At 41.2% G+C, this 27681-nt stretch overlaps 1 protein-coding gene across 1 annotated transcript in view; it reads left to right on the top strand.

The window, feature by feature from the left end:
* The window catches only part of kcnq5a (potassium voltage-gated channel, KQT-like subfamily, member 5a), a 96131-nt gene extending 70645 nt beyond the window's left edge, over nucleotides 1-25486 (top strand). The window contains exons 5-17 of the mRNA XM_069658360.1: nucleotides 89-214; nucleotides 1005-1115; nucleotides 2282-2377; nucleotides 5514-5608; nucleotides 7084-7110; nucleotides 9762-9815; nucleotides 12574-12815; nucleotides 14251-14359; nucleotides 19535-19666; nucleotides 19975-20091; nucleotides 21593-21706; nucleotides 22704-22830; nucleotides 23006-25486. Of these exons, the coding sequence (XP_069514461.1) occupies nucleotides 89-214; nucleotides 1005-1115; nucleotides 2282-2377; nucleotides 5514-5608; nucleotides 7084-7110; nucleotides 9762-9815; nucleotides 12574-12815; nucleotides 14251-14359; nucleotides 19535-19666; nucleotides 19975-20091; nucleotides 21593-21706; nucleotides 22704-22830; nucleotides 23006-24073 (2418 nt within the window). The 3' untranslated portion in view covers nucleotides 24074-25486. The remainder of the gene's footprint in view (nucleotides 1-88; nucleotides 215-1004; nucleotides 1116-2281; nucleotides 2378-5513; nucleotides 5609-7083; nucleotides 7111-9761; nucleotides 9816-12573; nucleotides 12816-14250; nucleotides 14360-19534; nucleotides 19667-19974; nucleotides 20092-21592; nucleotides 21707-22703; nucleotides 22831-23005) is intronic.
* Nucleotides 25487-27681: the final 2195 nt, after the last annotated feature.

Below are 27681 nucleotides of genomic sequence, written 5' to 3'. Positions count from 1 at the left end.
ACCAGATTTAATTTCAAACAGTGTATGATACAGCATACTGTGTATCTTTTAATGTTATTAACTGTAATGTTTTCTGTGCATCTTGTAGGAGCTGGTCACTGCCTGGTATATCGGGTTCCTGGTGCTAATCTTCTCCTCCTTCTTGGTCTATTTGGTGGAGAAAGAATTCAACAAGGAGTTCGCCACCTACGCTGACGCTCTGTGGTGGGGCACGGTGAGCACACACGTCATACACATATACATTAAACACCTCTTAGACCCTTTAATCTACCTTTGAATCAAATCAGATTGTACTCGTTTGAACTGCTCTTTAATCCCAGAGTAAATCTAAGAAAGCAAGAAATTTTGCGTCATGCTATTTTTATCTGACAACAGTGATATATATCCATTTGCACTTCCTGTGTGACCTTAATGAGACCTCAGTACAAAAACCAACAGCACAGGCCTTTAAAGTCACACTTGGCTGGCTGTACCGCACTGTTTCCTCCTACATCTAAAACCCATTACACTTTGAGGACGTGGAAACAGACAACGCATGCACTAGAAATGGCCCGATCAATACATCCAATTTTCTCCTGCTGCCAGGTGAGACGGACCTGTTTCGGGCTTTTGGGAGTGACACTCAGAGACTCTGTGTTCCCACGTGGAAGCATCTCTCTCTTTCTGGTTGACACTAAAAGCTGTTATATAATTTTGGTGCAGAGGTGAAGTTAAGTTGAATAAACTTTGAAGATGTACGAGTCAACTCAAACACTGGTAAAAGAAATCTAAGAGCCATTTGGTGCAGCATCTAAAGTAGTAATCCATCTTTGTGTTTTTATCTAATTACCTAAACACCATGTGCATATTTCCTTGATGCAAAAATAACACTCATGTGACACTATATCTGCCAGTGATGACGCAAAATCACGATCCATAATCACAATTAACTCAATGTAGACACAATTTGTAACAGAGAATGGATGAGTGAGTGACAAAGCTTGTGTTGACCTCTGACCCCTCAGATCACCCTCACCACCATCGGCTACGGTGACAAGACCCCGCAGACGTGGACAGGGCGGTTATTATCAGCTGGTTTTGCTCTGCTGGGGATCTCCTTCTTCGCCCTGCCTGCTGTGAGTCAAACACACACATTATAACAGCATGACTGGTTACATGTATGTCCTCACAGCTCCTTAAAGCTAATGCTAACAGGTGTAGCTTGTAGAGTTCTGCGTTGTATTTGTTATGTAAGCTTTGCAAATTAAGTTCATTCATATCTATTTGAGTGCAGTTGTGAGTGAAATATGTTTACAAATATTTGCAGTGAACTATTTACATATTTAATCTTTGTATATTTTCTGCAGCATCTTTAGAACTGTAACAGTGACGTGTTGAATCTGCCTCTGTGGTTTCCTTTACGTTTACTTTGAGCTAAGTCATCCTATCCTTTGATTGGTTAGTTCAGTGATGTGATTAATGACAAGGAAGTGTCGTTGTGAAGCTGACGAAGTGTGGTGTGAAGTAAAGTGTCACTTTAGAAAGTCGCCATCTGGCGACTTTTTGTTATGAGAGTTGTCCAGCCACCTCACATTGAACCCTCACGTTACAGATGGAAAGGATAGATGCTTTAAGCTAGCAGCAATTATTTTTCAGTGCCAGTGCACTGAAACATTATATAAACAGGTTGGGATCAATCACATAAAGATGGATGATGCGTCTCCAACTCCCCTCGTGAAGCCAAACTACCTCCTGGAGCGGGAGCTGCCATCTTGCGCATTTGTGTATCTGCAGTTAGGATTGGCTGGTGGAGCTGCGGTATTGCCGTAGCGCCCCTTCCGCTAACCAAGACATACATTTAACTACATGATCCTTAATGTTGGCACATTCAACAGCAGAACATCTTCTTGTGTTAGCCTGAAGCAGATTCACAGTTATGGAAACTGGAGACTGTAGTGTTAGAGTTAGCTAGCGTTAGAGTTAGCTGCGTCTCGCTGTTCCTCCTCCACTCTGCTCCCTGGGAACAGATCGGCTTCAGGAGCCGTATTTGTCGATAGAGCTGTCAATCATGATGTTACACCACGTTTTTACAGCATCAAATAACTACTTCATCAAAAACTTGATGATAACTAGATTTAATGGTAGACACTACGTCTAAGAAAAATGTATTAGACGTGTATTTTTAATTTCATAGTTTGACCCATGTCCCATCTGTTAACATGGAGGAGGCGGGCTTTATGACCTGCTACATTGGCACAGGGTTTAAACACTGCACGCTCCCTGTGTGTGTTTCTGTCTGTAGGGCATCCTCGGGTCAGGTTTTGCCCTGAAGGTGCAAGAGCAGCATCGACAGAAGCACTTTGAAAAAAGGAGGAATCCAGCTGCCAGCCTCATCCAGGTACACACACACACAAAACACGCACACACTTCTCTACTTTTTTTTTGCAGCAGCTGATCCCTGACTATCGAGAACTTTCCCCTCTTTTGAGTTTGTTTTGACCGTCTCTAAGCCTGTCACTGTGTCTCTGTGTCACAATAAAAGCATGCATGCGTGTGTGTGTGTGTGTCGGCTCTTTACCCTTTGACGAGTGTGTGTGTGTGTGTGTGTGTGTGTGTGTGTGTGTGTGTAACATATTGAAGTGCGTGTCTGGCTGATTTCATCACCTTTCCTCCTATCAGAGTGAAGGTGTTTCATTAACTATTTAATATGAACGTGCACATGTGGATGTGTGTTCTGCCCTTCTCTGGGCTGTCAGGGTTTGTAGCGGATGATGACTTACGGTGTGTGAGGCAAGCTGTCGTCTCTCAGGTCCAACAGCAACACACACACACACACAAACACTGCTAGGATTTATGAGCCGTTTCCATGGCGATCATCCCCTGGGCAGACGCTACCTCCAAACCGTCAGTCATTGTAATGGACAAGACCAGCTGCATTACTTTGTAATGAACAATAAATATCTGCTGCCGAGTGTGAGAGTGTGCGTTATTGCGTGAAGTGTGCAGGTGTATACGTGTGTTTCTCTATGTTTGCATGCATGTGTGTCTGACGGTGTCTAGTTTCTTTGTGTGTGTATGTTTTCTTTTGTCTACCTTCCTCTACCTTGACCTACTTTTTCAAAATGTCCCTCCAAAATAAGAGCCTGCTATCGTATACTTTTTACACTTTTTTATACTCCTTTTTTAAAATCTACGTTTCTGCAATCTGAGCCGGATTCTTCTTCTTGACTTATTTTAAAATCGAATTATAGGGATCTAATAACGTTGAAATTAAATTGATGTTCTTTTTTCATACATATTTATGTAAATTAAAAACTCAACCGTTACATTGCCTGTTATTAATATGTATCAGTTGTAGCTGCTGATGCCTGTTGCTTGACAAAAACCAGTCGGAGCACAATTGATCCTAAATAACACACTTAGGGAGCCATTAATCCAACGAGTGTTGATCTTGTTTCTGTTTATTGGCCTTGAATCAAGCACCTGGTCTCTGTCTGTTGTCTGCCATGCTCAAAACATTTTCCTCAACAGGTGAAAGGAAACTTGGAAGCAGCTTTGATGTGTTAAATATATGGATGACATTATTATCCTGTCTGCCACTTCACTCCCCCATCTCACAGCTCCCCCTGCTTTAACCCACTGCGTGTGTACGTGTGTTGTGTGTGTGTCTGTCTGCATGCAGGACAGGAAATTAACACTATATCAAAGCCTCAGCAGCTGGTCAATTCTAAATTTCACCTGTATTTTTAGACCAAGATTGAAACTCCAAATGACTATAAAGTGGCCCCAAGAGAAGTATAACAACCTACAGCCAACATTGACCAGCATTTGGCAGATGGCTGCTGTTAATTTCCCACCCTGTCTGTGTAAAGTGTTTATATGGAGGCTTTCCAGTGGTGTCACAAATCTTGTTTCCACACCTGGTGCCATTGAGGAGGTTCAGTCAGCTGCAAGTGAAAACTGGTTTAATATTTAAAGAAGAAAAGGAAAAAATTAAGCTGCAGAAAAACCTGTAAAAAGGATTGTGCCGGGCATAAGTCATTCTGACAGAATGGCTGCTCCATTTTTTTTCCCAATGAGAGTCACTGTTGAGCCTGAATTATCCAAATCTGTGCAGCTGAAAGGACCCATGTGAAATTCAGCCCAAAAATCTACGACCACGCGGACTGTAAAAATCCATATTACACATCCCTTGTATCCAATCATATACTTTCCATACAGGAAGTTGCTTCTTATCTCAGCTTATACCTAACAATATTTACAGTTTAACCAAGTTTTACCCCACGACTTCAGCCATTATTTAACTTACAAACAGATTTTTACTAGTTTTAAAAAGTTGCTATAATAGTGAGAAGGCCTTTCCAATTAAGTTGTTAGTTATTGCATCCCACAGCACGCTACATGAGTGTCTGATCTCACACATTACCTGCAGAAGAAATAGTTAAGCATTGTCAAGGTGTAGGCACAAAAAACGAATGAATGCCAATGCTGAGAAATGTTGGGAAAGATCATTGTCACAGTTAAATAACACTACCAGTGACTGTGGGTATACAATGCGGTTTGGGTAGAAACACAATTATGGCCTGTGTCCACAAATGACGTTTTTTTCGTTGGCAGCGCCCACAACCTCAGTTTCAGAGCACTTCTCAGCGGAGCTAAATGTTGCTAAGTTACAAAACTTGTCTGGCGGCACTTCCCTTGTTAGTGACCATTCAGTTACATAAAACATAAAAACAATGGAAAGGAATGGAAAGCTGGCGTTAGCAGCAGCTCTACACTTGGAAATTGTACCCTCAAAAAAACAAAAGGATTAGCTTCACCTCCGCCATTGCTGTTGACAAAGTTGATATCTGAAGTCCCGCCCCTTCGTGATTTTGATTGCTTGGTGGTAGCGCTGAGGACGCTGAACTGCATTTGTTTGTACAGAAAACAGGCGCTTCCTGCACAAAAAACACCGTTCGTGGACACAGGCCCTTAATCCTCACGGCCGCTTTCAGGACCTCCAATATGGCCGCCAGCTGGTCACATCTAAGACGCCCTGTGAATGTTACCTGTTCACATATATCTCAGTCTCCTTTCTCATCACCATATTTGTGCCATTTTGTGTCATGTTTGTGTGTGTGTTTGTGTATATGTGGATGTGTGTGTGTGTCCTGTCCATCTCTGCTCCCTCCCCCACCCAGGCGGCTTGGCGTCTGTACTCCACTGACGGCGCTCGTCCCTACCTCAGAGCCACCTGGCACCACTACCAAAGCGCCCTCCCCCCCCTCAGGCATGTATCCCCACCACCACCACCACCACCTCCACCAGCACATCCACCATCACCACCCCCAACCTCCCCGCGACAACCCCCAACCACAACGCATCAACATTCCCCCCAAAACACTAATCAGCTGTTTCTTTTTTTCCCCTCCTCACCTTCCTTCTGTCACTTTCTACCCAACTTATACGTTCCTCCCCCACCCCGTTTTTCCTCCCCAACTCGATTGTTTCATTTACCATTATTTTATTTATCCTGTCGACTCTGCACGTAGTGTGTCTGGCGTAGTTATGCTGCTGATGAGAACTCGGTTTCCATTGCTACCTGGAAGCCTCATTTGAAGGCGTTGCATACCTGCAGTCCCGCCAAGTAGGTAACAACTTACAGACTTAGAAACATGGCCGCTGCTGCTTCTTCCTCCTCATCTCTTCCTCCTCAGCTGGTGTCTGCTCATCGTCATCCATGTATCCCCAACTCTTTATCCATTGAATGACTCAGTGTTTGCTGCATTGCAATCATTTGTTCATAATTGTTCTTGAATTAACCCTTTTTTTCCCCAATCAGGGATGGTTTGCTTGACATGCATGATCTTTAACAGACATTTAAATACTGGGCTGACTGGCCAGTGAAATTTGCTGGGATCCTTAAGCTGTTCACATGCCAATAAGGTTCTTACCATAGACTGTATAAAAAGATGGACGACATGACAGCTCCCTGAAAGTGAAGCCAAAACATCTCTATCGCCCCCTGCTGACTGGCTGCAGTATAGGTCATAAAGCCTGCCTCCTCCATGTTAACAGATGAGACATGAGTCAAACTATAAAATCAAAATACACGCCAAATACATTTTTCTCAGACATGGTTTCTGTCATTATAGCTAGTTGTTATCATACTGATTCAAGTCCAAGTGTTAATTTTTCAGACAAGATTATTTTTAGTTAGTTATTTGATGCTGTCAAAATGATGATTGACAGCTCTGTTGACAAATACGGCTCCGGCAGCCGATCTGAGTAGCAGAGTAGAGGACGAACAGCGAGAGGAAACATAACTTAAACAATCACTACAATCATTGAAGCTTCCATATTTGTGAATGTTAACCTCAGACCAACACAAAGAAGCTGTTCTCTGTTCTCCTTGCTGTTTTTTTCGGTTAGCGGAGGTGGCTACAGCAGCTCCACCCTACGATCTCTAATGCGCAGCTCTAGCTCCAAATGATGTAACCATCGCAAAATGGCAGCGCCAATCAAGGGGGCTATTTTGCCTTCAATTTCATACAATGAGAGCAAGTGGAGATGTGTTGTCCATCTATATATACAGTCTTACGGACAGAAATGTGCAGTCAGAAGCCTTTAGACATTAAAGGAAGTGATAGATTTTAATGTTTTGATAGTGGAAAAAAACACTTGACATGATAGATTATGGTTTAGTCTGTTATAATCAAATAATCTGTTTTGAGCTATGAGGTTCCAAACTACATTTGGGCATTTATACATTTCCCCAATTACACTTACTTTACTTTAGTTTTCTTACATTCTTTGAGAGTGAAAAAGCCAGATTAGCATTCATGCTTTTACACAAACACACACACACACACACACACAGATATAAATCAATACATTTCTGATCTCCATGTCTGCCTTTCTGCCTAATGCATAACCCTTACAGTGCATGGCCATAGCTTGCATGCGCTTGATAATGATCGATTCTTTCTTTTCTTTCCCTTTTGTTGCTTGATGCCTCCCATATCCATCAGAGGAATCGTCTGTGTTCTCATATTTAAATCTGCTGGAAAACTGATTTTCTCTCCCGTTGTCTCTTCTGCTTTATCCCACTAACACCTGAAGGAAAGAGCAGGGCGAGACCACTTACAGGTTTGTATGACTCTCGGCTCATTCCTCCAAAAAACACAAACACAAACGCTCAACGTGCCATTCAGATATAATTAACACCTTTCAATATCTCCTCTTACCTGGTATGTTTCATTTTGCAGTTAATGTCTTGCTTAATTACGGACTTACATTTGTGTATTTATTTATTGACATTTGGTGAATCGTTTGCAAAAGGGTGTGTGATATTGAAGAAGTGGTTGGTTGAGGTTTATTGATTGATTGAGTCAGTGATTGACTGAACCCTTTAGAATACATTTTAAGGTAACTGGTTGGAGGTAATTACTGGAGAAAACGTAGGCAGTTGTGGCGTCGCTTTGACTTTTATGTATCACAAACTGGAGGACACGATTGAAGGTACAAGAAAAAAAGGTTAGAAATGTCGAAGGAGATACAGCGATAGACGCTGTTGTGCTTTTACATCAGTTTGATTTCTTCCTTTCCTTATTCACATCTCACCTTCATCTTTTTCTTCACACTGTCTGCATCTTCGTCTCTCACTACTTTCTCTGCACTTGACTCTCATGCAGGGAAGAGTGATGGGCTTCTCTGTCTTTGTTTGACTGTGTGTCTGTGTGTGTGTGTAAGTATGCATGCACACACGCCTTCAAAGACAGGAGTCTGTACCATGTCTGTACCATGACGCACTTTTTCCATTGGGATGGTATTTATATAACTCATCAAACACAAGTCTAGGGGAGACAGAGCGAAGTAGAAAAAGAGGGGGGAGGAGAGGAGAGGAGCGGGGGAGGGGAGATCGGGGGGATTTCAGAGAGGGGAAGAAGACAGAGAGAGATTTGTGAGTTTAATTATGCTAGTATAGTTTTTACAGTGCAGCACGTCTTTGGAAACATTCGGGGGCCTTATATTGAGGCAGCTTCATAGCCACACACAAACACACAGTCACACACACGCACGTAAAAAGAATAAGTTTATACTCTCAGTCAAGCACACGCACTTCTCATCCTAAAATGAAACATTTCATCAGGCTTTGTAGCATCCATAGCAACAATCATTCAGAAATCCTTCTATTTAAAGGGCCGGCGTTCAATTATGCTTTCCTTTCTTAGAAACATTTGTAGCAAAAGTCCAATTTGCACTTGTGAAATCATAATTACGCACACTTTTACGACGCTGTTTCTTGTACCCGGAGAACACACAGCGCTGGTTGTTGTTAGTGGTTTCACAGTCTGTCGGCTGCTCGGCGGCGGTAGGTGCTGGTGGTTTTAGTTTAAGCAGACTTGTAAACACCAGCAGTAGTAAAACATTAGGCGCACCACAAAGTGCTGCAGCGGACAACATGCTGAGCGTAAGTGTGCTGGATATTGGCAGTAAGAGCAACATGGAGTAGAGGATAATGGGAGTTTAATCAGGAGTTTATGTGTGTAGGCAGGTGTGCCTGGATGGGTGTGTGTTTGTACCTCTGAGTACACAGACGTTTAATTCACTCTTTAGTGGTAAAAAGAGGAAAAAAGGACGCAGACATACACAAACGATTAATATTTTTTCTCCTGGACGCATTTTACTACAATTCAACAGTTAAACTTGTCGCGCTCATAGTTTTATTCCAAACTGCAGAATGCCGTTCGGTTTGGTCCAAAACAGGACTAAGATAACAGCATCCTGGCAAGCACACCCAATTTCATTTCAACCCCAAATTGAATGTTAAAACAGCATGGTTTCTAGTTTATTTTTTTGTTGACAAGACCAGTGTTATCCCCACACTGCAGGCCAACAAAACAGAACAATTTTTTCAGTTTAGAAGATGATTTAGGTTCTTTTTTTTGGTCAGTTTGGAGCTTTGCTACATGATCAAGGAGCAAAACCAAGGCAAGCAAATATAAGCAGCTTGTCACCAAAGCATCTGGTGAGATTTGGTCAAATGTGGTGTGAAAAAGAACATGCTAAAAAAAAGGTTTTATCTTTAAAGGGGGGGTATTGTGCTAATTTCAAGCTTCATATTTCACTCTGTGATACCTGTTGATTAGCTTAGCAGAATTTACAGTTAAAGAAACTCCTCATATTTCTCACACTGGTGCTCTGTGCAGGCCCTCAGACAGCCTCTGCCTGAAACGACTCAGTCAACTCTGTCCCTTTAAGAAACCCCGCCCCTACAAGCCCGCTTTCTTCTGATTGGCCAGCTCTCCAAAGCCTGCTGAGGCTGCACTTTGTGATGTCACAAAGAAAAAACAGTGTGAAACCTGGCATTCACAGCAGTCTGCAGACTGAGCTGAGAAGCCTGGGGATTACTCCAACACACTTTTACCTACAGATTTGAAACTTCACCCACGTTTAGTCTGGACATCCAACATTGTAACATTATATGTCTTAAAATGTGAAACAGCATAATACCCCCTCTTTAAACTTTGATAACATCAGAATGACACAAATATATTTTTCATCCCAAAACGATTGAAAAGTACTTTCAGGTGTGTTTACCTTCCATACATCCCTGTTCACTCAGCCCATCCTCCTCCTCCTGTATATATGTCCTCTGCTCTTTCTCAGTGTGTTGACTTTACATCAATATTGACAGCAGAGAAATTTCTCTCCTCCTTCCACTGCTGAACTCCACTTTTAATCTCCTTCCTCTTTTATCTCTCCATGCCCGTCTGTCTCTCCCTCCTTCGCTCTAGTAAGGGTCTAAGTAATGGAAGGTTCTTCAGAAGGTATACTCGGAAGTATAGGAGGTACCTACGGTATTACCCAGCATCCTCTCTGCCCTGCCCTGCCCTGCCTTTAGCCCAAAAACCTGTGCGAATGACTGACTAACAGCACCTCTAACCCTTTTATCCCAGTAAAGATTTTGTTTGAGACGACCATGCTGCCTGCTGCCCGTCGAATGCAAAAGAGGAATTATCATGTTACAAATTAAAGGGGAATTACACTTGGATGGATCTTTATATTATAACACTCCAGGTTTTAGCCAATCTGGGGTATTATTTTACTTTCTTAGTTAAAACTCAAGGGTAAACAATAACAATCGAGGCATAAATTCCCCTTTATTTGATATATTTTTGTCCAGATAGGCCTTCAGCAGATCTAAAATGTCCCTATCAACCATAGAAACTATTCCCGAGTCCAGCCACATGAGCATTATTTGTTTCATTCATATATTCTGCCATCAATTTCTAGATTCTTCGGTCGAGAATGACTTTTTTGAGAACTTAAAACATTGTGAAATTAATAAAATGGTCCCGTGATTAATTAATAAGAGGGAGTGGAAATAAAAAGTAGCAATTCATGGGGCTGGACTTAGTAAACTGTATATAATCCCCCCTAAACATGTTATTTCAGTGGACAGATTTTGGTATTAGCTGTTCTTTGTTTCACTGCATGCCTTCTGCATTACTGCTGCACTTCCCTCTTGAGTTATTTTTATGCATCAGAGTTACAAAGAAGTAGGCCACTCATTAAAGATATATTCAGCATCATTTACCCAATTTAGGACAGAATCTTTGGTTGTTGTTTAGACTGTATCATCACGAGCTGTTAAGTGCTCCTACACTAAAAAGCGGTAACGTGTGAAACGTGTGAAAAAAAAAGTCTTCAAAGGTTTTGGAATATGCAAGCTATAAAAATCTGATTAAAACACCGTGAACAGGTGAGACACTGACGTCTGAAAAAAAGTGAAATTATAGCATGGAAAATGTGCTGGAACCCTGCATCTCTCTCTCTTTCATTGGTCTGCTGCATTGCATGCTGGTCTATTCGCCTTGGCAACAATATAGTCTACTGCAGTGAGTCTCATTGACTGCAGCCCCACCAACCCTTAAAGAGTTACCAAACATCTGACTATCATGTGGATACAATCATTTATATTTTTATGAAGTAGCTGATGTTATGTGTTATTTAAATGGAAAAAATAAACGGATATAATAAAGATTAATAATTATATGATTTGTAAAATAAGTGCCTAAATATAGAGGTACACATATATTGTAAGTTTCTTTACATAGGATATTAACCATAAGTTTATCATTGACGATATTCACAGGTCGGCCATTTTCCTCTCATTCTCAAGATGGGAAGTTCAAATGCTCATACAATGACGTACTGCTGTGTTTCAGGTTTTAAGTTATAAATCGGTCAAATCATTTTAATTTCACTTCTTTCAGACTGTTAAAAAAATGACCTCCGCAGTGAAACTGGGCCATATTTCAAGTTAAAACAACATATTTGATCAACTATTAGCTACCCTCTGACAACAGCTAACTTTAGCGCTCAGCCACTTCTTAGCTAACATTCATGTCAGGTTGAAAGTGGCTTAATGCTAACTTTGCAGTTAATTAATGTTATATGTTGCTATAAGAAAGGCATAGGCTAACGTTAATTTCTCGCTAACAGTAATTTGAGCTAACCGGAATGTTAGCTAGGTAGTGGTTGAATGCTAACATTCCCTGTTGTCAGACAGCTAACAGGTTTTCAAATATGCTGTTTTACCTTCAAATATGGCCCATTGTCCCTCTGGACTGTTGTCTTTTCAGACAGCTGATTATTTGGGAAAAGGTAAAATGATAAAAACTTGCCAGACTCTTTATCTGACTTACAACCTGGGACACAGCAGTACAACATTAAAACAGTATATGAGCTTCTAACCCTGAGCATGATGTCAGAGGAAAATGGCCACCATGTGAATATGGTGATACCGTGGTGTAACTTAAGTAAACAATTGAGATCAAATCAGATTTTCACTTAATACAATATCATCAGGTGAGACTTAAACCAACTTTTGGGCAGTGTTGCAACAGGCTGCTAGTAGCTTTCTTTACATTTCACTGAAGCAAATTTTTGTTAATACTTTAAACTGTGAGTTTTGGAGATAGCCTACATCTTTTTTTGATATTAACCTATACAAAATAAGGTAACATCTGTGTGATTCCTAGTAGTAGATATGATTAGTGGAGCCATAAATGTTAAATATATGCTATTCAGACGTGTGTGACCACATACTGCATTCCACCCCTGCATAAGGCTGTTGGGCCACCCCAGTCCAAAGTCTGGACACGCCCCTGCTGATTCTGCCTGTTGGATCTTTCATTGTTTGGATCAGGTCAGGTGAGAATTTCAGCACTTCAGGCTCGAACCCTGTGGGTCTGTTTCGGTGGCTTGGCGGGCAGTCTGGCTGTGCTCTGGTGTTTTGGGCATGTCAGCTGGATGGATGATGTTTGGGCTGAAGGAAAAGACAGAACGCTGCCCTGTGTCTGCGCTCTGAACTCTTCTCACTCTCTGAGGGGAAATAGATGTTGACAGAATCTCTTTTTTTCTCTCTCTTTGTGTCTCTTTATCAACCCCGACCTCTGCCACACACTCTCCTCTATCACCTCCATCTTTACCTCACTCCCCAATTCCCTTCACCTTGTCTCCCTTCTTAAATCTTCCTCCTACGTTCTCCATCCTTCTCTATCCTCCTCTTCCTCTCTGTTCTACCCTCCCCCTCACCTGCAGTCAGAAGCTGAGTTTTAAGGAGCGGGTCCGGATGGCGAGTCCTCGGGGTCAGAGCATGAAGAGCAGGCAGACCTCCATCAACGACCGCCAACGCTGTTCCCCCGGCAACGAGGTGGGGGGCGGATCCGAGATGATGGGTGGCAGCCCGGCTAAAGTGCAGAAGAGCTGGAGCTTCAACGATCGGACCCGGTTCAGGCCGTCGCTGAGGTTGAAGAGCCAGACTCGCAATGCTGTCCCAGATGGTAAGTGGGATTATCGATATGTGTACGGCCATGTAACTGTAAATGGAAACCAAGTGACCAAATAAACATCTGACATTTGCCCTTTTTAGAACAGTATGGCAACTTAATTTCCTCCTTTTAGAGGGAGGGTCACAATGCACGCTGGGAGTTGTAGGAATGTAGAATGGGCGAAACCACAAGCTGTTTGTACAACTTTCTCCACAGCTATGGCGTGAATTTCAAATATTATTGCTTCTATCGATTACAGAGAACACCAGCTTTAACTGACGGTGGCTTTTGCAAGCAGCAAATTGCTCCTTTAATAAAAGAACATTTACACTTAGACTACAAAAACACAATCTGTGTTCTAGAAAATAACATGCTTTAACAACCATCAACCAGGCATCAACAAAAAATCATAAAAACCATCACAAATGCTGCAATATTCTTCAGATATTAAAGCTTTAAAGCCACTGAACATTTTAATTCAAATATTAACAGCACCCTTGAATATCCAGTGGTAAATATGCACCGATCAAAATGTAAATGTATCATCCGTATTTATCTTATTTATTAAGAGTCAAACGGTGAATTTGCTTCAGCAGGTCTGTGTATGTGTGGTCTGATCAGATTTTTACTGACTGAAACAACCAAACAACTACAGTCACATTGAAGTCCTAGAGAATCTTGATTGACTTTGGACAAGATAATCTAGTATATGGCAACATTAGCTCTTCTGGTTGAGCTCTTTGCTTGTGTTTATATTTGACACTCCCACAAAACCTCTTCCAAAACATACAGTAGATTTTTGGATGACTTTGACTTTGATAGTGATACATCAGCTTAAAGACCTGTTAGAGTTTGCTTGGGAAAACCCTTGATAGTGACCTTAATGACACATTTACTGACTACCTTTAGGTTTTTAATTGATGCATGGTACTAACACTAAACTGACGTCTGCTTAGCTTTGGAAAATGTCCCACAATAATCAAAACTGAGCTCAATACACATTGTGTAGAAACTCCCATGCTTCATTAACAAATAAAATTGCTGACTGTTGTAATAGCTCTTCTGTTTCCCCACTATCATTTATTTGAACTAACCTATATCCTTGTTCATTCTCTTTCCACCCTTTTCCCTCTGCTTTTCTCCTCCTCTTCCTTTTTCCTTGTGTCTTCCACTCTTGTAATTATTGGCAGTATTAAGGATATATATATATATGCCCTCTTCTCTCACCTTACATAGCTGAGCTGGCAAAACGCTGTCCGTTCTTAAAGATCCAATCCAAGCAGGGCATAAATTTTCACCTCCTGAAAGCCAAAATAGTTTCACTTTGAAACATTCTTGGCGACTCCTGTCAGCCCGGCTATGATGAAGTAGTTTTATGACTTTTAAGACTGGAAATGATTATCACTGGTCTACATTTATTGATGTATCTGCGGTGTGTCTCTCTCAGTGGACGCCGGCATGAGCACAGAGGATTCCTTTGATGAGCGAGGCTGCCATTGTGATATCACAGTGGAGGATCTGTCTGCTCCCCTCAAGGCTGTCATCAGAGCGGTCAGGTGAGCTCCTGCTACACTACACTTTTGTCTGACAAAAATCTAACCAAGATATTTCATATTGTGCAAGCGCTCTGCCAACCACAACCAACGCAGGGCGGATTTTCCACAGCAGTTACTTAAATTTCTTGTAAAGTGGTTTGACATTTTGGAAAGAGATTTTCTGTCTTTGAAATTGGATGGGAAGAGTGATGTGACCCTCAGGTCTGTGTGGTAAATGTGAAGCTGCTGCCAGCATAAAGACAGAAAACTGGAGAACACATGGCTTCCCGACTTCCTCAAAATACCTGCTGATTACCTGGCAACCTCCTCGTCATAACACGTGTCCAAGGAGTTACAGTGAAAAACAATACTCTGAGATTATTACTTTAACACATTATACTGTATATGGGTTGTTTATTCTGTTTAAACTAAATAGTTTCCAAAGATTTTCATTTAAATAATATTCCCATCAATATCTACCGCCGAATGAGGTTACACAATGATGATTGAGCGTATGGCCCACTGATGAAAGCATTTGCATTTGCATAATTACAGACTGGGTATCTGGTGAGACATTTGCGATAAAAATCACAAGCGGCGCCCAGTTAGTGACGCGTTTTCCATCACTCAGCAGTGGTTGGTCTGCCAGAGAGGGTAGGCGGAACTAAGCGGCTTAGTGTTGCGAGAAAACTGTAATCTACTATGGCTGAACAAACAAAGACAAGATTGATGACTACAGATACAACTTCAAAAATAAGTGAAAATCCAAAGAAGAAGAAACAAATTCGACGCTCAGATGAAGGCAAACAGTCTCAAAAGTAAAGCGACTGTCAGCGAGGAAAATTAAGAGTTACAGCTGGAGCCAGCCGTGGACGTCACACATGCGACACTGTCTGGATATCTGGAAAGAAACCACATCTGGATACACCAGACCACTTAACCCTCTGGCTAGTAGCTGTAGTTGTATCGTACTGTGAGTGTGGCAGTGCTTGGTTAAGGCTTTTCCCTTTTCAAGCAGGAATGGTCACAAACCCTCAAGACAAGAACAGCCGTAACCGGGGCCGGCGCATGACGGACTATAGCCTCAGTACATGGGTTGCCGATTTAACCGCTGGGGCCAGTTTCACAAAGATGTTTTTCGACTGGTCAATAGTGTCAGGCCGGTCTTAATTTTGCTCAAAGATTAGTCTAAGGCAAGTAAAACCGTTTCACAAAATTAAAGACTAATTTTAAGCCCAAAAAAATTAGACACCTAACCCCCACTCTAAGCTCTAAGACCCATGCTACCATGGTAACAATCAGTTGCTGACCAGTAGCACCAAATTTTGAACGTCATTGATGGTCCTTTCAACGGTCGGATAAACACCTTTTACTGTTGCTGCAAATGACACAAAATACACTATTCGCTTAGTAAAATAAAAAGCCCTTATTACCTCCAATAGACAAACATTTTCTGCTGGGGTAAATGAACTTGAGCGCTTAGATGCGGTTACTTGGTTGGCCAATTTTTTTGTTCTGAAAAAAGTCTTAATTTACCCAGAATTCAATGCACCATAGTACTGCTAAAGATAGTCAAGAACTAAACTGCTTTCTGAAAGAGATGAATTTGTACGTCGATCTGAAGTCTATTTGTCATATCTAAGTAATAGTCAAAGTCTAACTCTGTGAAACCGGCCTGAGTTAAACCAACACCCTGCAGTGAGAGAATCTTCATTCATGTTTGATCAGAGCTGCCAAATTTGACAGTTTGATCTGAGCTTAATGAGGTGGTTCGTCCTGGTTTGTTGTGCAAAATAGACATTTGCATCACGCTATGTACGGCTTTCCATTGGAAAAGAATCAGATCTCTCGTATGCATGTACAGTACATCAACTGTGTCCAGTTTATCCAGATTGGCCGTTAATTATCAGCGGTAGCGGCATGTTGATTATCTGTTGATCCTGAAACCATGCAGCAATGTGTGATGGCTTCCTCTTGGTCTGTTGGGACATTGAAGCCTTCCTGCTTATCTGATGTATTATATACAATATTTCTATGTATTTCGTGGCTAATTGGAAATGATAAAGGTCGTCTTATTGATTAGTCTTATTGATTTAAATTCCTCCTTTGGGGCTTTTTTAACTCAGCTGTGTCCATTGAGCCTGAAACCACAGTGACGGCTCACTGGACCTCAGAGTCACCAGTCAATCAGTGATGTCACTGAGCTGCATCCTGCATCAATGATTGGCTGGCTGCTGGTCGTATGCATCCTACCTTTCTGTAACTGAGCTTATGTTGAAGTTAGGTCACGTTTGCTATTGATTAATTGACCCTATGCCTTTCTTTGGAGGCTGTTTATGATCTGTAACTATTGATCAGATACTTCATGAATGATTCAGTGTGCAGGACCTGAATGGAAATAAAAATAACACATGCAAACACACAAAGAGTATAAGGAGCCAAGCAAACCAGTCACACTTTAGCACAAATTATGGCTGTTGAAGGAGGCAATAAACATGTTTTATTATATATTTATGATTGTTTAGGTTCAAACCCTCTATGCTTATATATCCTCTCACAGTGTTATAGCCTCTTGGGAGTGAATTGAATCCATAATACAACCCAGCAACACAGACGCCTGCTTTCTTCCCTCCACTACACATGTAACTCTGGATGGGGGAGACGTGCATACATTCACACATGAGTGCAGGGGTACAGAGGGTGTTTGGTTCCCTAAAGCAAAGATTTCTTTGAATGTGTTTCTTTTCTTTTCTGCTCCATGTTTCTCTTTTTATCTGTATAAGCTTCTGCTGGGAGTGAGGGTTTGCCTGCAGGGGGTTTTAAGCAGAGTTTCTTGGTGTGTGTGTGTGTGTGCGCTCTCTTACACTGGCACCGGCACCCTGCAAGCAAATGTTTATCTAACTGGCGCCAACTGATTCTCTCACTCCACCGCCTCTTCTCACCCTCTTAGTATTTTTTCATTGTAAAAATGTCCACTTTCACCACCTAATAAAGCACGGTTTCTATTTAAATAAACCACAGGTTGGTGAGTTAATAGACTTCTAGTACATTTAGCCGTGATAATTTTACTATAATGAGAATTGCTTTCCTGCTTTTCTGCATTCAAACCGCTTTCATGTAACACAGAGACGGATAGGATCCTGTTTTACTCCAATAACACTTTTGTGCATGTATTTGATCATAAAACAGAACATTAGATGCTGTACTCTAGAACACAATCTTTCCCAAATATATGCTCTCCTGTTAGTGAATAGCTTAAAAAATACATTTGCCCATCTGTTTCTTAACAATACATTTTTTCAATAACACATTGGGTCTTTATCAACCTATCAACTATTTCGATTGCTAATAATTCTCAGTAATGTCCTGTTATTAGCTTTATTGATATCTAGAGCAGCAATGATTAGTTTTTTAATCAATTAGTGTCAACTACAAAGTTAATCGCCAGCTAACAACCCTAACTCAGCTATTTTGATCATTGATCTTTTTTTAAGTCCAAATTTTCTGATTTCAGCTTCTCAAATATGAATATTTTGTGTGTAAATGGTATATCTTTGGGTTTGGGACAAAATGTGAGGACATCAGAGAGCTTTTTTTACTTTTTTTTATTTTATTTTTATGGACAAGACACTCATCAATTTATTGAGAAAATGATCAAAAGGTCAATTAATAATGGAAATAATCGTTAGTTGCAGCCCTATTGGCACATTCAGTGCTCTAGTTGTTCAGTAACATTTGTAAAACTCACAGGCAGAAGGCTGTCAGGTGAGTTTTGAACTGTTCGTTTTTTATCTGTGCGAGCGAGAGCATCACGCACGCACCAGCATGTTTCGGTTTCTGGTGGAATCTTTTCCAAATGGACATTTGAAACTAATCTACATTAACTAATGTACATTATACTATATTATAATATCATGCTATATAATACTGTATTAATGCAATTTTCGCTTTTATATTACATTTTTACTATTCACTTAATATTCCATATCACACTACATTATATACACATGCATATCATATAATATACCATATTGCACCATGTATAATATATAATATATGTATACCTTATACCTCATATAATACTGTATTATCTCATACTGCTAAAATGTTGCTGCTATTACCCATACATGTCACTCTCATATCTCATAACTTATCACTTTATCGTGTCACCTATTCCTATTTTATACCAGTTGTACTGTATACCTCTTGTTTTATTACATTCATTTTATCCAGTCTTACTTTTATATTGTATTTACATACTTGCTATTTTGTCTTTGTGCTGCTGCAATACCTGAATTCCCCCTTCAGGATAAATAAAGGATTATCTTATCTTGATCAAATCAAGGGAGCATAATTTGCAATGTGGCAGTGGTATTACTTAATGATTAATGACTGTGTAAAAATATCCTGTAAGTCATAACTTGAATCGTCCTTTAATTTTGTCATATTTACATACATAGAAAGATATTAATCCCAGGACTTTATCCTGCTTTTGTTTTCTACTGAACTGGTGTCAGTCAAAGTCCCTTTATCACAAGCCTCCCTGTTTCTGTACACTCACAGACACACAGTGTACCACCCAACCCCAGCCAGCCTGCCCACCCAGCAGGCCTCCTCCATGGGCAGCCGGAGCCCAGGGCTTTCCCAGGGTGTCGGGTTGAGGGCTGGACACCCCCTCCCCGGTCAGGACTGTTATTACAGAGGGTCATCTGTCAGCGTTGTCTCCATTTAGACAGTGAGAAAAACAGGCAACTGGAGAAAAGCAGAAGCCACGGGGGAATCCAAATGCACCTAGTACATAGATCCGCTTACCTGTATCAATATTATTCACACAGCGGTGGTTCTGTTCAGCAAATAGCAGGAGATAGACGAGTACACTCCAGTTTCAAAGTCATTCATTTTGCTTGTTATGGATCTGACAAAAGAAGCAGGGAGCTTTGATTTCCCGTTAGACACTCTTTCAGGTATTTGATCTTTTAATAATGTTTTCTTTTTTTACACCCCAAAAAGATCAACAAGTGGAACCTTACACAGGTTCTCTGGTGGCTTTTCCAATGCTGCTGCTGCCATCTAGTGGCTGGATGTAGTAATTACACCCTTGTAACTTTCTTCAGCATCCCTCTTCCTCTCAGTTTCTCTCTGTTAAATGATTGTGTGTTTGTATTTGTGTGTTTGTGTGTCTCTGTGCGTGTGTAGGATCATGAAGTTCCACGTGGCCAAAAAGAAGTTTAAGGAGACATTGCGTCCGTATGATGTGAAGGATGTTATAGAGCAGTACTCTGCAGGACACCTGGACATGCTCTGTCGCATCAAGAGCCTTCAGACCAGGTCAGAACACACTGGACACACACACACAAACACACAAACACACAGATACACACTTAAATTGAGAATGTTTTTATGAAATTTCTCTGATTTTGTTAACTACTTTTATTGATATCTGTTTGTTCTGCTTAATATGAGTTGTATTCTTTAGAGGGAGTTGCATAGGTGGATGTTGCTGACACTGTTCCTGCAAAAGTGTCACTTTAAATATTAAACCTTTAAATGAAACTAACCTACTTTCACCTTGATCTAGCTGTACTATTTGCATATATGTTCTGTACATGTACATGTGTGTCCCCTCTCTCTCCCAGACTAGACACTGTAGTGGGTCCCCCTCCGAGGACTTTCAGCAGCCGCAACAAGACCTTTTCCTCCCCCTCTCTGCATTTATATTACAGCCAGGCCCGGAAGAAACAGTCTTCATCGGGGTTAGACCATACCCCGACCTGATTTGCTTGCCAACTGTTTCCCTGCTAACAAAACCAAACCATGATGATGTCACACCTGAGTCAAGATAGGTGCTTTTGCATCTCACAGAAAATGACCTTACACATGAATTGACCATGAAGGTTGAGGAGAGTCACAAATTATTTGGTTTATTCAGTTTATTTTGTTTTAATTAAGATATAAGTTAAACTTAACTAAGCGGTCAGAATTGGATTTCTGTGTCCACTTTCTCACAAACCTGGTTAGCTCTCTCTGCTCTTTATTCTGGAGAATCTCTTTTGAAACATTGTTAGCAGAGCACTGACAAACAGACAGAGATTGGAGAGATAGGTAGAGTTTACTGAATCTGAAATTAATGTGCTCCTTACAGCAGAAACTTTTGACAAATTGGTTGTTTGATCCACGTCTGTCTGAGCTCAAACATCGGTAATATGGATGTTTTACCTGGGGAAAAAAATCACTTAAAACATCTCACGTTTTAAAAATTTGTTATTAACAAGTAATCTTAGTTATAAAAAAAACGTATTCACGTCACAAGGGTAACTGCGATAGTCCTGATTTGGGCACCTTGAGGACCTCATCTAACTGGAACATATACCTCCATTTAAACTCGATGTACCGTGTTAGATGAATGAGTACGTAGTATACTATTAATCATCATCACTCATCACTCAATCAAGAATACAAATGTTTTAATTTAGTGCCTTTCTCCTTTTTCATCTTCAAGCTATGAGAGCTTTCAGCCCTTGTATCACAAGTTCTTCAGCAGGGGGCGCTATAATACAGTTATGGCGCCTGACTTTTACATTAACAAAACACATTTGGAAGGAAGTTTATTCCAAGCTCTTGGTACTGACTCTCATCGGGTGTTTGGTTTTGTTGAATGAATTGCAGTAATTGCTGCCAGTGTTGTTAGTAGTACTGGGGAATAGTGCTTGTTGTCTGTATCTGAGGGCTTGGATGAAGTGTGTGTTTTGCTAAAGGCTGTAGATAAACACAGACTAGTCTTTGATTTTTGTCATATTTATGAATATTTTTGCAGGTTTACTCTGTGAGGGCGATTAAAACAGCAGGATGTAAACCTTTAAGTGGCCAACATCATGACAAGCATAAGGACATGTCCGTTGCTGTGTTGCCTCCCACATAAAAACTACATAAACCAGTGCCTATCATAGTTTTGGTAAGGCAATAAACTTGCCTGGATTTTCTTTTTCTAAATACTTGGTCAAACTAAAAATTGTTTATCATTTAATTACAAAATGATCATCAGAAAATGTCAGTATCAAAATCAGCCTTTAAAAAAAACCTTTACCTGTCTCAACCTCTGTGTTTATCTACATGCCTTTCTTACTATTGTCATCTGCGTGTGTGTGTGTGTGTGTGTGTGTGTGTGTGTGTGTGTGTGTGTATGTGTGCGTGTGTGCGTGTGTGCGTGTGAGAGAGAGAGAGGTGTATCTGACCCAGTGTTTCTCCTGTCTCCAGACTGGCCAGTGCAGCGGGCTCTGGTCCCAGCCTGAGTAGCCGACCCCGGAACATGTCCTCTCCTGCTCTGCACTATTATTACAGCAACAGCAAGAAGAAGCTCCCTGGCTCAGGGTTGATTTAACTTTTACCTACCTTAGAATCCCATTAGTTGTATCTCTGGGGACCTTTAGTACCTAAACCATGATTATTCTAATGCATTTAACTCGCCAATTTGGTACATTTTTAATAACCGGATCTGACACACGAAAACCGTGTACTAACATGAATACACACACAAGCCCAAATGTATCTCACCTGTTGCTTCATTAGATCCCATTCGTTGTTCTGTAATAGTTTTCCTATAACCGGAAAGATGTGACTGTTGCTAACTTGTGTGCAGTAGTTTGAAAGGGTTTTCTAATCACGTCATGAGTCCTGTGGTTTAGAGAAAACAAATCAGTGTGTGTGATAAGTCCTGGGTTCTTGTCTGACTGAGATCAATGCATGTTTGAGATGTAAAGACTTTATTAACTTCACTAATCAAACATTATTGCAGTGTCAAAGAACTTTATTGAGATTAAGCATCTCATGTGGTTTTTATTGTTTTAAAGGTAGTTAAAATAGCTCCCCCCTTTTCTGTGAATCGAAAGTGAAATAAACAGCCGGTGTTGAACGTGACACACCTCATGTTGTTGTGGAAAATATCCTTGATACGTCAGCGTTAGGAAGGATAACCTTATACGGCCAGTGAGCGTTTACTGAACAAAGAATTGCCAAGTTTACGATACCACGTTTTTACCCAACAGCGGCAAAAAGATCGTTCAAATTTTGAGATATAGAGCTCATAACTTGTTTTTATTCCTTTGTGAATTAAATCCAATCTGAAAATGTTGTTTTTCTTTACCCTCTGGAAAAACAGACCATATTTGAGATACAGTGTTTTCATACGAGAGCAGTGATACAGCCATGCCATGTGTGTTGTGTGTTACACTAACCCTAATCTAAACATCCTACTGCTGCTTTAGGTGTGTTGCCTGACTTTGGGATAACCTGGAATGAAGCTTGGGTGCCTTCTCACATTACAACATCAGTATTAACGGCAGTATTTATGTGTGTATTTGTGTGTCAGGGTGGATCAGATTCTGGGAAAAGGCCAGATTCCCGTGGATAAGAAAATGAGGGACAAGCTGCACCCAGATGGAGATTCCCTGGAGGGCATGAGCATGCTGGGGCGAGTGTGTAAGGTGGAGAGACAGGTGAGAAAAGACATCAGCATTAAAAGAAATGCTCTTGCCCAATAACTTTAATTAAATATCTTAAAGTAGGTAATAATGGCTGCTAGTCAACACCATTGACACACATTGAAGTACTGTAGATTACAGAGATGCAGATACAAACTGATGGACTAAAATTCACCTCTCTTTGTCTCAGGTAACTTCCATTGAATCAAAGTTGGACTCTTTGCTGGACGTTTACCGCCAAGTCCTACAGAAAGGCCCGTCAGCACTGACCCTCTCCACCCTGCCCCTGTTCGAGCTGGACAACCACCAGCGCCGCACCTCGGACTACCAGACATCCATCATTGGCAGGGATCTCCCCTCTCCCCAAGAAGGAGATCCAGTCAGAGGCGGAGGAGAAAACAACAGTGGTATACGCCGTTCTCTTAGCGCTAACCCGAGAGGCCTGCGGCTAATCCTGGCGCCTGCCGACGATGACGTCCCCCCAGACTCGGCCCCTCCATCCTACCCCCCGTCCACAGCCTCACTCTCCCCCTCACCCCTGCTGCCTCCAGATAGCCCTTACCCAACCTTAGTCACGCCTAATGGCACCTCCAAGAAGGCACACTTCCCTGACCTGCCGCCCCCACCTCCCTCAACAGGGAGTTTCACCCTCCGTCTGCCCCCCGTGGTGCACCCCTCCCACCTCAGATGCCCCACTGAACCCGTCCCAGGTGATATGTCGGATGAAGTGGTGGTGGACGAGGGGAGCCTGGGTCCGTCTGTTGTTGTGGGATCCAGTGCAAATGCTGACCAGGAAGGGGACACTGAGTCAGGCTCGGTGAAGCTGCGGGAGAAGCCTGGCTTGCAATCTGAGGGGGTCTGGAAGAGACACATGAGCCTGGAGGTTAACCCCCTGCTGCTGCTCTCGTCCAGCCCAGACGGGACGCCTTCAGACTGGGGAGGCGGTCTCGGGAAATCCCTTTCCGTGCACAATCTCAGCCAGCCTTTGACCAGCTGTGCCCCCGGTCTGTCATCAGCGCTCAACAACAGCAGCAGCAGCAGCAACGGTAGTGAAAGTGGCAACGCTCACAGGGACCTAAGCAGCTGGGACGGAGCAGAACTCTTCTTCAGCGAGTGCAAACTCGAGCCAGAGGAAGAACATTTAGACTTCCTGTCTCAGGGGCCCAGCAGCAGCCCCACAGACCTTTTACAGACCGTAGAGGAGGCTGCACCTCACCCGGAGTTTCTCAGTCAGTCCCCGCACATACAGCTGGCATAACCATGAACACATACACACACTGACACACACCATAGTTGGGGAAGCCACTTTTAAACTTTGTTTCTTTTATAGGACAGGAAACTATTGAGGTTATATTGAAAATGTCCAATGAATGCCTTGTTTATGGACATACAATGTTTCTATAGTTTGTCTAACATTATTTGGTCAGCTTGACCAGTACACACAGGTACACACGCACACACACAAACTGTCTTTACACACAGAAACGCCGACAGCTGCCACTGAGAATCCTGAAAAGAGCCAACTAAACAAAGAAGTGAGACTGACTAATGTCTTATTTTTTCATACAAGTGCTTGTATTCAGACTCTTTATAAGAAGAAGAGGAGACTCACTCACTCTCCTTTCTTAATGTAAAATGTCATCTTTTACTGGCGCTTTCATACATATCACTGCATGGACTGTTTCCAAAAACAATTGAGTGAAAGGAGAATAATGGAAAAGGCCTGGTTTGATGAGAAGAGCTGAATTATAAAAAGAGTTAAAGGTCAAACCCTTAGCATGTTTCAGACCATGAGCATCTCGTTCTCTTTATTTTATACGACAACAGAAATATTAACGTTTAAATGGTGGCTTAGTTTCATCTGTCAGCATGTTGTCATTTAATTGGATTGCAGCAAAACTATTGGGGTAAATGGCCTAACAGCAATCACTTAAGACAAGTGTTGGACCACTTGGTTTGGATGGTAGCCTTTGAGTGAGTTGGTTGCTGATGGTCTGAATGCTGAACTGCCATTGGCTTATAAAGGGGGATTTTCCAGCCAAGCATGAGGAACTGCATGTTGAAGCTGTTGCGATAAGTCAAGAGCAGTCACTCACTCGCTGGATGTACTTCTGCATGTTAAAGTAATGTTTCCTTAAAGCCTTTATCAAAAAGGTAGGAGCAAAGTGAGCCTATATGAACGTTATTATAATCTAATTTGAACTCATTTGAATGTAGTTTAAACTTGTACTGCCAATTATATGGATAACCCACTTACAATGAAATTTTGCATACAAGCTTTAAAGGGGTATTATGCTGTTTCACATTCTAAGCTTATGTTACAATGTTGGATGTCCATACTAAACGTGGGTGAAGTTTCAAATCTGTAGTAAAAAGTATGTTGGGGTAATCTCCAGTCTGCTGCGAACGCCAGGTTTCACACAGTTTTTTCTACATGCAGCACTTTGTGATGTCACAAAGTGCTGCCTCAGCAGGCTTCGGAGAGCTGGCCAACAGATGAGAGCAGCCACACATCACTTCCTATTCGCCAGAAGGACCACGCCCCCTTTTTGGGTGAAAACAAGCGCTGTTAAAATACTAGCGGTAGATTGGAAATCACTTGTAGCCCCATGCCTTTAAGCTTCTGCATCGAATTTTGTGTCTCAAACAGTGAAAAAAACGTATTACTTAAACTTATTTAGGAGGGTAAAAGATGTGAGCCCTGTAGCTTCAGGCTGCCTGAAAGTGGTAAACTGTGGGACCCAGTGTTGTGTTTCCTGCTGGTATGCCTAAACCAGCGATCCTTGTGTTTACAACTGCAGGAGCTGTTGTCTGCCTATGTCACCAGATTCTTCTTCTTTGATGCGGTGAAAATCATTGTATAGGTGAGAACTAAATGTAAAAAAATTCTTTGGATCTAAAACGACTGTTACACTGAGCTTATGTAAGATAATACTCGATAATATTATAATTTTTATCCCGTTAGTACGGCTATATTACCCACTACATTGTAGCCTACATTAGTACACTATGCATTATTACAAATGAATATTTTTTGAACAGTGACAATCTAACTCAGGTAACACAGTTTAATAACACAGTAGTGTATGTGATGCCAGTTTACGACACCTCCGCTCAAAAGATGGGGACATTCATCATTTATGATGAATGCAGACATGAGATGGCACTCATGTTGGCTTATAACCTTAATTATTTTAATGTCACGACGCCGATCATTGATCAGAAAAGTCTTAATACATCTGTTTGCCTGACTGGCTATTGGATAGTTATTAAATCATCAAAGTCCCCAGGATTCCTATTTACCACCATTCATATTAGAGGGACTGTTTTCACCCAAAAGGGGGCGGGGCCACAGCTTTTGAGCAAAGTACCCAGATGGGTTGCTCCCATCCATCAGAAGAAAGTGGACTTGTAGGGGTGGGGTTTCTTAAAGGGTCAGAGCTGACTGAGTCGTTTCAAGAGGCTGTATGAGGGCCTGCACAGAGCACCAGTGTAGGAAAATGGAGTGAAATATGAAGCTAGAAATTAGCATAATACCCCCCCTTTAAAGGTAACTTAATGTGTTATTGACAAACCCTATCTGTTAAAGGGTGCTAGTTGCACCATGTGCATCAATAATTATGGAACCCATGATAACTATATCCTCTACATGCACTCTTGTTGTTCCAGTAAGCATGTTGAAAGAGGGAATTGGGTGAGAAGGATTTTCATTGCTCAAGGGGACTTTGGCAGAAGTCTAACTAGGCAAACTCGAATGTCATCTGAGATTAAAATGTGGTTTATGTGTGGTTCCTTTAGAAGGCTTAAAAATGACTCAAATGGACACAATTATATTTTGGTGCATTAAGTCCAGATTAAAAATTTGTATGTTTTCAGGTGTATTAAAAATTGTGTGTTGCAATCGTCTTAAATGACACTGTCCTAACACTACACTTGATATCAATGTTTTTAACTGTCATCGTTATAGCACATGGATTGCCTGCTCTTAAATGAGGATTATGTAGAAAACTATGTCCATCTTAATTTTTTGCCATTTTTGATTCGTTTTTGTAATGTTTTCGTCTTAAGGGAAATGCAGTCACAGCAGTCTTAGAGATGTATTTTAATGTATCAATGTCCACCTTTATTCATCATTACTTTCCAGTTTACGTCCCCATTGTTCCAAATGGTGAGTAAGGGCATTAATTAGCAAATTAACACTTTTTAGTGGATTATAATAAGTATTATTCTCTAACAACTAGCAATTGAAAACACTAATAGATTGATGTTGAAATATTCAACAGCCCATGCAGGAATTGTTATGGTCCGGTGAAATATATTAACAAAATGAAAGCACAGTTTTTTTGGTGAGTTTGAGGAGCCTGAAAATGTGACATGGTAGTTTAATGCTTATATTGCAATAGACTTCTTGTAGTTGTTTGAGTTTTTCTACATAGAAAAAGAGGCCAACCAAAACTGTAGGTTACTTTGGAGCAAGATATCTGTCATCCTGAATAAAAAGGAAAGTCAATGAATTTTGGATGTGTTATACCCTCATAAAAACATGCTCATTTTTGCAATCTGTAAATTGCTTCAGGGTGCCTTCCTTGCATTTGACAACGTTTCCTTTTTTTCCACAGGGCTATAAAGGTCCTAGTATACTGTATAGTGGAAATCAAACTGCTCATTTTTGGTTGGGCATCCATTTCACTTAAGTCATGTAGCTTTAGCCACAGACTTTATATGGCTTTGATGGCTATAATACCATTTCTCTACTGCTTGAACAGTAATTTATTACACAACAGGCCTTAAAGCTTGATAATGTTAACATTAATATTTCTTTGAAATTAATTTATTAAAGTGCACATTATGTTCTCTGGATGAGAA

Source organism: Semicossyphus pulcher, unplaced genomic scaffold, assembly GCF_022749685.1.
Source record: "Semicossyphus pulcher isolate SPU_LCO1_2020_fin unplaced genomic scaffold, fSemPul1.0.p SCAF_12, whole genome shotgun sequence".
In the NCBI taxonomy this organism is placed as follows: domain Eukaryota; kingdom Metazoa; phylum Chordata; class Actinopteri; order Labriformes; family Labridae; genus Semicossyphus; species Semicossyphus pulcher.
The sequence above is the reverse complement of the archived record's forward strand: the minus strand, read 5'-3'. Positions and strand labels throughout refer to the sequence as shown.